Source organism: Phacochoerus africanus, chromosome 12, assembly GCF_016906955.1.
Source record: "Phacochoerus africanus isolate WHEZ1 chromosome 12, ROS_Pafr_v1, whole genome shotgun sequence".
Taxonomy (NCBI): Eukaryota; Metazoa; Chordata; class Mammalia; order Artiodactyla; family Suidae; genus Phacochoerus; species Phacochoerus africanus.
Window position 1 is genome coordinate 70,065,962 of NC_062555.1, and position 12,641 is coordinate 70,078,602.

The 12,641-nt window shown below is 59.7% G+C and overlaps 1 protein-coding gene and 1 long non-coding RNA gene across 5 annotated transcripts in view; both read right to left on the reverse strand.

The window, feature by feature from the left end:
- PFKFB3 (6-phosphofructo-2-kinase/fructose-2,6-biphosphatase 3) overlaps nucleotides 1–12,641 on the reverse strand; it is an 80,951-nt gene that overhangs the window by 17,992 nt on the left and 50,318 nt on the right. For 2 of the 4 annotated variants that reach the window (XM_047755172.1, XM_047755170.1), the window contains exons 1-2: nucleotides 7,734–7,945; nucleotides 699–824 (exon numbers count right to left, since the gene is read on the reverse strand). In XM_047755172.1, coding sequence (XP_047611128.1) covers nucleotides 699–824; nucleotides 7,734–7,809 — 202 coding nt within the window. In that variant the 5' untranslated portion in view covers nucleotides 7,810–7,945. Of the gene's footprint in view, nucleotides 1–698; nucleotides 825–7,733; nucleotides 8,169–12,641 lie in introns of those variants that run through there. The other 2 variants (XM_047755173.1, XM_047755171.1) reach the window with 2 other exon arrangements.
- Nucleotides 5,838–7,727, reverse strand: LOC125112767 (uncharacterized). The gene is made up of 2 exons (XR_007131244.1): nucleotides 6,716–7,727; nucleotides 5,838–6,628 (listed from the first exon to the last, which is right to left on the reverse strand). It is a non-coding gene; the product is annotated as an uncharacterized LOC125112767 (long non-coding RNA).

Below are 12,641 nucleotides of genomic sequence, written 5' to 3' on the forward strand. Positions count from 1 at the left end.
GCCTGGAAGGCAGCCCGGCTCCCCCAGACCCAGCACTGCTCACAGCGGCCGGCTTCTCTGGGCCGCCTCCTAGGGCCCAGCCCGCAGACCAGGAAGAGCTGGAGGCTGAGCCCGAGAGCAGGTGGCAGCCATACATCTAGGGAAAATCGGGGCGATGACTCCTGCCCATAGGGCTGGGAGCGAGTGACGCTCACACGCATGGCCGGGTCCACAGCAGCCACTCTGCCGTCCAGCAGCCCGAGCCGAGGGTGGGCGCTGGGTGCCAAGTGGGGGCTTCGTGTAAGAAGCACCGCACGAGCCCCAGCGGGACAGCAAGTGTGAAAAATCCATCAAGAGAGGTCGGATCGGGAGGGTGCTCAGGACTTCCTCCCCGTAGCTGGGGAGGCCAGACGAAGCTTCGCAGAAATGTCATCCAGCACAGACTGTCATCTTGTGACAGTCAGCGAGGGAATTTCACAGCTAAGGGCTGCTGCAGAAAATTAAAGGAAAAGATCCGCCCAGATTGCGGTGATCAGAGAAGGCTTCCTGGAGGAGGTGAGGGCTGTGGGGGGCAGGATGCGGGGCAGTGGGGATCCGAGCAGCGGGTGAGAAGAGACTGGGTGCAAAGGGAAAGGTCAACCTTTTTTTGGGGGGGGGCTGTCTTGGCCAGCGGGATGGCCGCCTCAGGGGGCCAGTCCTGGCCTGGGGCCGCGTTTCACCTTTCGTGGGGACGCCGATCCAGTTGAGGTAGCGGGTCAGCTTCTTGGAGATGTAGGTCTTGCCGCGGGCAGGGAGGCCCACCATGACGATCACCGTGGGCGAGTTGGCGAGCTTCGGCCCACAGGCTGCGGAGAGCAACACAGACGGGGCGGGGATGAAGCACCAGCGGGGCGTCCTTCGCTCCCACCTCGAAGCCCCCGAATTTTACAATCCCGCAGGTCGGGGCCCTGCTGGCCCAAACCCTCGCTCCCTCAGCTCTGAGGTCCCAGCGGCAGGGACCTCCTATCCCCGCATTCCCAGCCTGACAGCCGAGGGCCCCAAGCCCAGCCGGGGACTGGCCAGGACGCCCAGAGTGGAAAGCACCCTGGGGAAGAAGGAAGGGACCCCTGGCACCAGCAAGGGCGAGGCCATCCGTAGGAGAGGCCCTTTCCAAGTGCAACATAAGCTGTAACTCGAGGTGGCAGGTTGGAGCTGCCCGGGCACAGACAGAGGCCGACTGTCAATTTCTGAGCCTCCGCATAGGAGATCTGCGTGGCCTTCCTACAAAAAGTCATCTTTAAAAGGCAAGTTTAGGAGTTCCCGTCATGGCTCAGTGGTTAACGAATCCAACTAGGAACGATGAGGTGGCGGGTTCGATCCCTGGCCTCGCTCAGTGGGTGGAGGATCCGGCATGGCTGTGGCTGTGGTGTAGGTTGCCAGCTACAGCTCCGATTAGACCCCTAGCCTGGGAACCTCCATATGCCATGGGAGCGGCCCTAGAAAAGGCAAAAATAAAAATAAAAAAAATTTTAAAAGGCAAGTTTAACAAGAGTTTATCAAATGGAGCGGGTGCAGGGGCCCAGAAGGACGACCCCCATAAACCTAGACTCTCCCGCCCACCTCTGCCCCTTGGAAGTTCTGACTGATGCCAGGTCACAGGGGCCCCAGGCAGGGCCAGGAAAACCCACAGGACTGCCTGTGAAGCCCCTCCTGGCTTCGCTCCCAAGTCCCTTGGCACCTCGACAAGATAAAACAGTGGGGAGGGAGGCTTGCACTGGATTTCAGGAAGGCAGCCCAAAGAACCCCATTCTGACATTTCAGGGGCAGCGTCTCGCCCCTGAGACTCTCGGGCACCCTGGTGACAAGAGTGCTCAGGAGCCCGGGGTCACCACCTGCTCGCTCCCCACCAGCCCCGCAGCCCCCTCCCCCGGCTCTGGCCACAGTACCGGCAAAGCCCCTCAGCTGCACCTCAAAACTGAGGTTCTCCGTGTAAGTGGGAGAGGGCCGGACAGGAGGGAGGAGTGGCCACCAGGCCGCTGACCGCACAGGCCCAAGGAGATGCCTCCTCTTAAGGTGGAAGCCCCAACACGGCCCCATGTTGGCCCTGATGACCAAACCAAGGTCACATGTCCAAACACCAGCCATGCAGTCACAGGGTCTGCCCCCTGGACCCGCAGGCGGGGGGTGTGGAAGATGCAAACGTGCGGGGGCTGTTTCGTCTTCGGTGCTCCTGGACCATCTCCAGGCAGCCTGAGGACCAGGAGCAAGGCCATCGGAGGGCCAGGAGACACTGGGCTGGGACGGCTCAGCTGCTGTGGCCGGGAACAAACAAGTTCCTAGAGAAGAGAGGCCTTTTCCTGCCCGCACGGGCACACCAGGGGACGAAGAAGCAGTAGGGAGCTTTCCTGAGTCCCCAAAGGGCAAGCAGAGAAGGCTGGCAGCCTCCACGTAAACCCGTGGGGACAGAAGACACACCCACGGTAAGCCATGTGGCAGCGGCAGGTGACACACGAGAAAGTGAAAGTGTCCTCCCTTGTGCCTGGAAACAGCACTCATTCTGCTAATGCATCTCCAAGCCGCCAGCTCTCCCCTGGTTTCATCTGATGTCCTCACTAGGCCCCTGCTCCCAGGAGCAGCCAGACCCGCACAGAGATGCACACACACACACACACACACACACACACACACTCTCAGCTGTGCACAGGTGCGGAATGCTTTGGTTGGACTCGTGCCAAGGAAGTGGAGACAGAGGCTGACGGATTCATCAAGTGGAGGATTATGTCCATACCCACTAATCACAGGGGCAAATCTCCTCTGGCAGTAGACAGTTGGAGAGGGAAAAAAAAAAAAAACCGTAAAGATACAGCAGGGCAAGCATCTTAAGCCAAAAACACAAACTCAATCTCAAACGCAAATAAACCATCACTTCCTTGTCTGACAAAGAAGTCATCCCCCCTCTTCCTCGGGCTTCTTTTTTTTTTTTTTTTGTCTTTTCTTGAGCCACTCCCAGGGCATATGGAGGTTCCCAGGCTACGGGTCGAATTGGAGCTGTAGCCGCCGGCCTACACCAGAGCCACAGCAACGCAGGATCCGAGCCCGCCTCTGCGACCTACACCACAGCTCACGGCCACGCCGGATCTTTTAACCCACTGAGCAAGGCCAGGGATCAAACCTACAACCTCATGGTTCCTAGTCGGATTCACTAACCACTGAGCCACGACGGGAACTCCTTCCTTGGGCTTCTTGCATGAGGTTCAAGGAGCTGCCAGAGGGACTGTCAAACTTGCCTGCCGGGGCCCCTCAACCCGGGGTCCCCAAGGGAGCAAAGAAGCCACAAAACTTTGTAGTGAACCCCTCGGGTCTTACTCCCCCCCCCCTTAAACTCACAGCCCATGGCAAGTACCTTCGTGGTCCTCCAGTCACCTGCTCCTGCCTGGGTTCCCCTCCGACCCTCAGCTTCCTCTTCTCTGCAGCCCCTCCGCCCCCTCTCATCTGTCACACCTTCCTCCCTGGAACTCTGCCTCTTCCTCCTCCTCCCCAGCAGCACAGGGATCAGAGAAGACAAGTACGGAGTTCACCGCAAGGTTTTCCAAAAAGTACTTGTGGGGCAGGGGACGCACAGAAGTCGGAGGGTGAGGAAGCCGACGTCCGCCTGCAGCCCGGGGACAGAGGCTGCACGGGCGGTTCGCGGTCCAGCCCTGCTCCCTGACTGAGCTGCCAACCTCTCCGGCTGCTGGAACCCACTGCCTCAAGCAGGCAGCACAGACTCCCAGCCAGCGGTACTGAGGGACTCCAAACGCAGGCTCTGCAAGTAAAACAAACCCAAGGAAGACACTCTGCTGATGCTCCCTGATCTGCGCCCCCAAGCTTTGTACCCGCAGGCGCTCTGAAATGCTAACCTCAAAAAGATGCCACGTGACGCATGCTCTTCTCTTCTGAGTAGCTAAGTTATGCTCCAGCGAGTTTGGGGTGGGGGTGGGCGCGGATGGAAAATAGTGCCGGCGTAACCGCGGGTGTGGGCGGGGTCGGTGCCCAAGACGGCCCTGCCGCGTCTGCAGTAACCATGGCGACCTGCCCCCCCCCCCAGAAAGGGCAAACCACACGCGGCTCAGAAAGCCTTGCTGTGACTCTGCGGTGACAGCATCCGTGAAGGGCTCTCTGGGAAACAAGGGCCACGTGCTTGGCCCTGGGAGAATGGACGGCAGGAAGGGACAGCGGACGCTTGGCTGTGGCCCGCTGGACACAAAGCCTCCTCTCCTGGGATCACATCAGCCCAAGAGTCCGATCCATCCGTGATAAGAAGCCACATTCACGCGAGCTCGTCGCGGTGGGGAGGGGTTGCTGGGGTCTGCGGGCGGGAGAACCCGGGCCCCGCAAAGCCTCTTTCAAAAGTGCTTCTGTTGTATGTGGTGCAGGCCACCTACATCCACTACTTCCCAGCACGTTTTAACTCTGCCTAATCTCTACCCAGCGAACCGCCCTCTCAACACAGCCGCAGTCTCTGCCAGCCGCTGAAGGACCGGCGTTCAGCGCATCAGTTGACAGTACAATAGCACGTGGCTGAGAGGGTCTAGAACCACAGAGTTCAAAGCCGGGCCCCAGTACTTCCTCCGGCCTTGGATGAGTTACCTGACCTCTGGCGTCTCCTTTGCCCCTTTCGGTGAAATGCAAGGCTGCTTCATCATCATTCCTGAGAGGTTCAGCCTCAGGGTAATATGCGTGAGATGCCGCCTTTGTGGCCTCCCACAGTAAGTCCCACTGCACAAGTGACAGTGGACAGGCCTGGGCCTCTCTAAGGTCCTTCACTCCCGAAATCCTCAAGCACTTCTTCCTCAGTTAGCGGTTCTCAACCTAAGGAGCTTCTGAAAAACTCTGCCCGGGCCCCACCTGCAGCGCTTCCAACTTGGTGTGGGTACCAGCCTGGCTTTTTCCCCAAAGTCTCCTCTAGATGACGCTACTGTGCAGCCGGGGCTGAGAATCACTGCCGTAAATTATAGCAGCCACCCAAGGATGAGGTCGCCATTTCTCTGGAACCCCCATCTTCCCTCTTTGAGTCAGGGGAAAACCGTCCCGCAGGGGTGAGCCCCTGCTGAGACGAAACCTTTCTATCAGCAGACAGGACATAATACCTTCGCAGAAGAGGAAACTGGCTTGAGTGGAGAAGTGCTAAGTTGGGACCTGCACACAGATCTCTCAGCTTTCTGGGAGGATCAAGAGAAGGCATCGCCAGCTCCTGCCAGGCCATAATTCACTTCCTTGTGCATTCAGCTGATTCACTCACCGGGGAAGCATCCTGTGTTACCGTCTGCACTTGAAAGAAGCCACCGGTTTTGGAACCAGCATTTACCGCCACCAAGCCTTAGCAACGGGGCACCCAACTGACGTGCTTCAGAAGCAGAAATACCCCCAAACGAATCAAGCTGGAGCTCTCTGTGGCTGTTTTACTGTTCTTTGGAGAGAACACCCACATTTTAGTTAACACATCCCCAAGCTGTCTGCTGCAGACCCCAACTAGGACACCACAGAGAAAGATGCTGCCAGGGTCAGCGGGGGAGGGGGGGATCCATCCAGCGTTTGCGATGCCATTAAAGGGGGAAGGGGCAGGGAATCAGGAAAGACGTCAAGAAGAAATACCTTCTTTTTTCGCTCTTGGATGAGACAAATGGGACTCTATAAACCGAGAAAGACAGCACTACTTAAAATAAGGGCGTGCAAGCAATAAATATCCAGGGTGCAGATATTTTTATAAGACAAAAGTGTAACCCCAGAACCACACACAGGGATTCCAAGAATAGGCGGGGACAAGAACTTAATCCATCAGCTTTAGCAAACCCCCTCTCCCCAGCTCTGAATTGTTCTGACAGGGATTTTTAGGCAAATCTCTCATCTGCGTGTGAGACGTGCAGACTGATAGGAGCTAATGGATGGGTCTCTGAAGCCTGGAGGAAGTGTGGCTGCACACTGGGGTCGCAGGATCACGCTCTGAGCCAATGCAAGCCCGTCGCAGTGCCCTCCAGCCGGACCTCCCAGTCCCCACCCCACCATGAGCCCCAGGGGACAGCTCAGGGGGTGTGTGCGCGTCTATACTCACATACGTATAAATACAGGCATTTAGAGAACCAACTTACATTCGCTTGACCCATTACGGTTTACAAAGCACTCCATAAATATCTTTTATTCAAAAGTCAGGGCTCTTTCTGCATCTTGCCGTCTCCCTCAAATTTAGGGTGCTCCGTTCCCCACCCCTAGTAGGTTTTATAGAAATATGATCAGCCCCATACCATGGCTTAGCAAGCTATTTAAGAGCATAACTGAAAGGGCTGGAGAACAAGACACAGACCTGCAAGGGCCCCAGCCCTCAGCGACACTGCACTGAAGCCTCGTTCTCCTCCAGGCCCCTGCAGCCAACTGGACCTGAGGGATCAAGCTGACGGCGGAGCGGCCCCCAGCCTGGGGAGCCCCTTGCCTTGTCCTCATCCCTGGGCCGATGGAGAAGCACCCCAGGGTCAGCTCTCCCCACCTCCTGGGCCAGGTCTGGGATGAGGAGGTGACTCACACCTGGGCAGAGCCTGGAGCAAGAGCTGTCCCGGTAGCCTTGGTGACCAGCCCCTGAGAAATGTGGCAGCAGAGGAGGCCAGCAGGCCACCTAGCGCCCAGGTGCCGAAGATGCCTAGAAGAAGCCACCGGGAGGGTTTGCACCTGAGATCCGGTGTTTCCCTCTCCCCCAACCTGACCTGACCTCGAGCAAAACACTCACCAAGGTCTCAGCCTGGTCTCAGCCCATCCACCTGTTGGGCTCCTGGGCGGGGTCCCCGGAGGAGTGATGTGGCCATCAAACCACTGGAACCACCCTCTCCCTGGCTGCGGACGGGCCCCAAGGTAAACCTTTCCAAAGCATTTATGGGCCATGACAGGCAGGGTGGGGAGGTGAACCGCAGCAAAGCCTGAGTTCAGTGCGTGTCGGTGCCCGCGTGCGCGCCCTCGTGGGAAATGCTGCCAACTGTGCAGTCGCCGATCGCAGACCCTCCCCAAAAACTGCACAAAGGCTTGGTTCCAGTCAGCTCTCTTGCCGCCCCCAGGACAGGAGCTAGAGGCAGGAGCCGCGGGTAGAGAGAAAGAGAGAAGACAGAGGTGTAAAGGAACTAGAGAGAGGAGATGAGACAGGAAGAGAGAAAAACAGAAGATGGGAATATACAGAGAAACAGGAGGATGCAGTGAGGCGCGTGGAAATACAGAGCCGGGGAGAGGTGAGACAACTATATAGGGAAGGGAGAGGCGACAGCGAAAGAGGACGGATGGAGGGACCGGGAGAGAGGAGGGGAGGAGGCGATGGACAGAGAAAGGGGGTTGAGACCCGAGGAGGGGCGGCCCGGGCCGGGGGACCAGCCGGCACCCCTTCCCGCGCGTCCGCGAAACCGAGGCTCTCCGCGGCGCCCCGGGCGCGCTCGCCGTTTCCGGGTCCCCCTGCTCTCCCGGCGCGAGCCGAGCCGAGCCGAGCCCCGCGGAGACGGCCGCAGGGCCACAGCGCCCCCGACGCCGGCCCGGGGAGGCGCAGCGCCCGCGGTCCCCGCCCCACGGCGAGGCCGGCGGGGAGGAGCGGGGGGCGCCCGGGCCGGCGCGGGGACGGCGTGGAGGGCGGCGCCCAGCGGGCCCGAGCGCGCCGGCGGAGGGGAGCCGGCACAAAAGCGCCCGGCCGGCGCCCGCCACACAATGGCCCGGCTCTCCCCGCGGCGCGCCCTCCCCGGCAGCGGGGCCCCGCGCGCGTCTGCACTCACATCTAGGCAGCGAGGGGCGGTGGTCGACCGGGATCCAGATCTTCTGCACCCGGCTCTGAGTCAGTTCCAAGGGCATCTTCCCAGCCGAGACTCGGCGGCCCTCCGCCCCTTCTGAAGAATTCAGACTTGGGGAGGAGAGCGGCCGGTCGACCCCCGAAACAAAGGGGGGAGAGGGTGCGTGCGCGAGAGCGCGGCTTTTTGGAAACGTGCTTTGTGCTAAATCACTAACGCTCGCCCGGGGCGTGAGGCTCCACCAGCGCTGCGAGAGGACGGGGGGCTGGGGCTGTGCCCGCAACTCCCGCAGGGCCGGGCTCGTCCACTCGGGAAGCCCCCGGGATGCTCGGAGCGCAGTGACAGCCGCGGTCCCCGTGCGCTGACTCGAGTGCGCCGCAGTCCCCACCCGCACGCCTCCTCTCCGGCTCCTCTGAGATGCCTCGCGCTCCGCCCTGGCTTTTAAGAATTCGGGCCGGCAGCGACGCACACGTCAACCCCGGGGCGGGGACGCATTCCTCGGGTTCCAGCCCCTTTTCACGTGGGAGGAGGGTGGCCTAGCCTGGAGGCAGCCTGCTGGCGCCCCCTGCAGGCCGGTGACAGCGGTGCGCCGGGCCACGGAGGTCCCTCAGATAACGCCCCAAATCAGTCTCCTCCTATTATCCCCTAAAAACAACCTGCACGGCTTCCCAGAATAATCACTTGGGCTGTGTTGGGAGGAAAGAAAAAGCTCCGTCCAGGCCAGTGTGCGGGGCCCTGCAGCCGAATCCCCAGGGACGCCGGTTAAAATGCATCCTACTGACTCGGCCTCTCCGGGAAAGGGACCCCAATACTCTCCATTTTTAACACGCGGTCCATGTCAGGCACAGTCAAGGTGAAGGCCCGGGTTAAAGGCTGAAGAGAGGTTAGGAGGGCCTGGGGGGGGGGGAGGTGACTCTGCCACCCTAGAAGGAAGCCAGAGGGAGGATGTTGACAGCCTCTGTGGGGTCGGTCACTCCCTGCCGGAGCTGCTCCCTAATAATACCTGTGAGTCACATCCACCACGGAGATAGGGGCGGGAAAGATCCGGACCGAGCCCGGACCGAAATGGAACGCAGCACCTTGATTTTCACGGTCAACATGTGCAATATTTCCGATATACCTTTATTTCCCCGAGTAGAAGAGTAAATAAAATTAGATCCTATTGCGACCTGCAATTCATTACCTGCCCGCAAGCCCCGGAGTAATTATTGGGAGGCGGCGCCTTGATTGTGCAAGCCCCTAAAATTCGTGGCATTTAACCTGCACAGCCCCTATTGCACCTCCTCCGCGCCCGTTTGTGGTGTCTGTGTCCCTTCTGCCTCCCCGGTCCTCGCAGATTTGCATCAGTCAGCTCGCGACTTGTGACCGTCGTGTAGTCAGGCCAGTGGCCGCCCCGTGAAGACCTGGGGTGCCTTGTGCGGGGTCTGCAGCATTACAGGGATGTGACTCTGGCACGCGATGCCTCAGCCCGAGCGCGGCCCTGCCCGGCAGAGGTGCATCCCTCGCGCTGGAGCTGCGCTGTGATTGGAAGGAGGCGGCGCTCGCTGAAACCCACCCCGCCGCCGCGGAACAGTCTGCGCAGAGGCTACCACACGTCGCTCACGTACCGCATGGCTCGGCTGGGACGGCGCCCGCTCCCTGGCGGCGGGCAAGCTGCTCCCGCCCGCCCCGCCCCGCCGGGCCTCCCCCTTCCCCGCACCCCAGCCCGCCCGGAGGCGGGAGCGCCCGGCCGCTGCCCCGAAGCACCCCCAGCTCCAGTCCAGGCACCCCTCCTCCCCCAGCCCGCCCAGGGTCGCAGAGCGCCCAGCGCTGCCCACCGGGTGGGGACCCCTCCCCGAGCCGGGACCTCCACTCTGGGGACCCCACCCGGCCCAGTGGCCTCACTTTCCGCGCACCCCAGCCCACCCAGGGATCCAGAGAGCCCAGTGTCTCCCCCACCGGGAGGGGACGCTTGACCCTCTGCCCCCGCGCCCCGATTCCCACGCCGGGCACCCTGCCCGCCCGAGCATCCCCCAGTTTCGACGCACCCCAGGGCCAGGGGCGAGCGTCGCCCACCGAAAGGGTGCCCTTGACTCCCTCCCCCCGCCCCTCCCCCGCCCTAGGCCCACCCCCACCCCCGCCTCCCTCTCCCCGGAGTCCCAGCTCTCCCTCCCACAGCTTTGCTGACTGTCTGGTTTTGGCGCTCCGGCAGCTGTTCAGAAACCTGAGTGCATTGCATTTGGACTTGTTTTTCTGCAGCGGGAGCAAATGCCGGCGATGACATCCTATAAAGCCCCAGGGAGTCCCACTCCACTCTTGAAATAAGAGTGGGCTGACCCAAAGGGGGAAAGAGCAGCGAGCCAGCGGTCGCCCTGCCTGCTGCCCCCAGCTCTCTGATGTCGGGGAAGGGGCTGCTGCACCCCGCAAGCTCGAACACCTTGGCTCTCGGCGGGACCCAGTGTGCCCGCCTGCCTGCCTGCGACTTTCCCACTCATTCTTTTTTGCACCCTGAGTGGCAGGGCAAGAGGACAGGGTGGCATTCTTCCAACCCTCCAACCTGGCAAACAAGTGTGGGTTTCAGCTCGGGGGAGAGCAGTCCATACCGCAAAGGCACACCTTTCAAATCCTGATGGCACCTGACCAGGGCCCAGCTCTGAAGCAGTTGGCCGTCCTGGGGCTTCCAACTAAGCATTCGCACCCCACACCCAGCCCTGGCGCCTGCCCGGCCTGGGTGTCAATAACACCTCAGGGCTTCAGCCATCCCTTCTGCAGAGCAGAGGCCAAGTTCCCCGGACCTCCTCCTGCACCTGATGGGCCAGCAAACACGAGTTGCACCCCCTCCCCCCTCAGATATCCAAGTGCAAACAAACTGGGAGGGAGTGTGGGACAAGGATGAATTCACACTTTTAAAACAGAACTTCCCATTGTGGCACAGCAGAAACAAATCCGAATAGAATCCATGAGGATGCGAGTTCGATCCCTTGCCTCGCTCAGTGGGTTGGGGATCTGGGGTTGCCAGGAGCTGTGGTGTAAGTCACAGACTCGGCTGGGAGCTGGCATTGCTGTGGCTGTGGTATCGGCTGGCAGCTGCAGCTCCGATTTGACCCCTAGCCTGGGAACTTCCATATGCCACGGGTGTGGCCCTAAAAAAGCCTGGGGGCAGGGCAGCCAGAAGTGGTGCTGCCCTTGGGACCCTGAAGTGCATACGCTGGGGTTTCCTCGTAGAAGATAAATTGCTTCACTGCAAAGCCCTTTACAAACAACCCAACTGCATCTGAACTCCAGGAGTGCACTGGTTCAGAGCTGACCCGTTTAGACACCCACTTCTTTCTCTAGTTCTGTTAATGACTCCATCAGGGTATCCAACTACCTCTAGGGCTTTGACCAGCTCCCCAATCTGGCGAGCAGGCACGCCGTCCTTCAGAAAAGGCAGCAGAGGGGAGTTCCCGTCGTGGCGCAGTGGTTAACGAATCCGACTAGGAACCATGAGGTTGTGGGTTCGGTCCCTGCCCTTGCTCAGTGGGTTAAGGATCCGGCGTTGCCGTGACAGACACGGCTCGGATCTTGCGTTGGCGTAGGCTGACGGCCACAGCTCCGATTGTGGCGGCCCAAGAAATAGCAAAAAGACAAAAAAAAAAAAAAAAAGAAAAGGCAGCAGAGAATGTCGAAGTTCCTCTACCGTAATGATGACTACAGCTCCAGGGACTAGACAGAGGGGGGCCGATTCTACGACCCATGGTCCTGGGCGTTATCAAGGCTGGAAGGAATCTTCCAGAGGATCCAGTCATCCTCGAAATGAGTAAAGGGAAGTTTAGAGATTAGAGGGGTACGAACGAGGCCAAAGGTCAAGGAACACAACCAGTTAGGAACCAGCTGATGGCTCCCTGGGGACCTAGGATGGGCACAGTCAGACCCCGGCTGGGATGCTGAGTGGAGTCCCGGGGAGGGAAGAGCCCCCTCTACTCAGACCGTCTCACCCAGAGTAGCTGAGCAGATGGCAGGAGCCAGCAGGGAAGCCTTCTCTCCCAGCAGTGCCTGGTGGAGGTGCCTAGTGGTCGAGGAGAATGCGCTGGCTAGGTTTAGACGCAGAAGGGCCCGTGGGAGCGGGTTTTCGACCCAGCCGCCCTCTTCGCAGTTCCCTCTGCCAGCCAAGGTCATGGAGCCCTGCTTCTCTGTACCTACAGCAAAAGGCAACCCCACTTCCATGGTCCCGAGCCAGTGAGGCAGATTTCAGCATCGGGACCAGGCTGCAACCGCCCCCTTCTCCCCAGAGAGAGGAGCCAGAACAAGCCACAGCAGGCTGCGGGCAATCAGAGTTGCTAATTAGACTCAACGTGTCGTCATTCGCGCCAGCGAACCATCCCGTGTCTGAGTGAAGAGAGACGCCAAATAAAAGATGGAAAGAAGCCCTTAGCTCCCAAAGACAGGGGAGAGGGCGGCCTCTTCCTTCTTTTTAATGAAATGCTTGTCATGCAGCCACGAGGGGGAACACAGTGCCCGTTCAGAAGGCTTATGGCAGCTGTATTCATAATCGCTAAGAGGTGGGAGCAGCCAAGACGTCCTTCCGCAAGTGATGGATAAATAAACTGAGATGCCTGCAGACCATGGGATCTTATTCAGGGTTCAAAAGAAATGAGCCGTCCAGCCATGATAAAGACACAGGGGAACATTAACTACAGGGGACCAAGTGAAAGGTGCCAAGCCGAAGAGGCCCCAGAGTGTACGATTCCAAGTCTGTGATGTTCTGGAAAAGACACAACTAGAGGGAAAAGATGAACGGTCCCCAGGGGTTAGGGAGCAAGGGGGGTGAACAGGTGGAGCAAAGAGGATGTTTAGGGCAGAGCTGCTCCGTACAACATTATAAGGATGGTTACGTGACCTCATGCACCTGTCCAAACCCGCTGAACATACGCCACC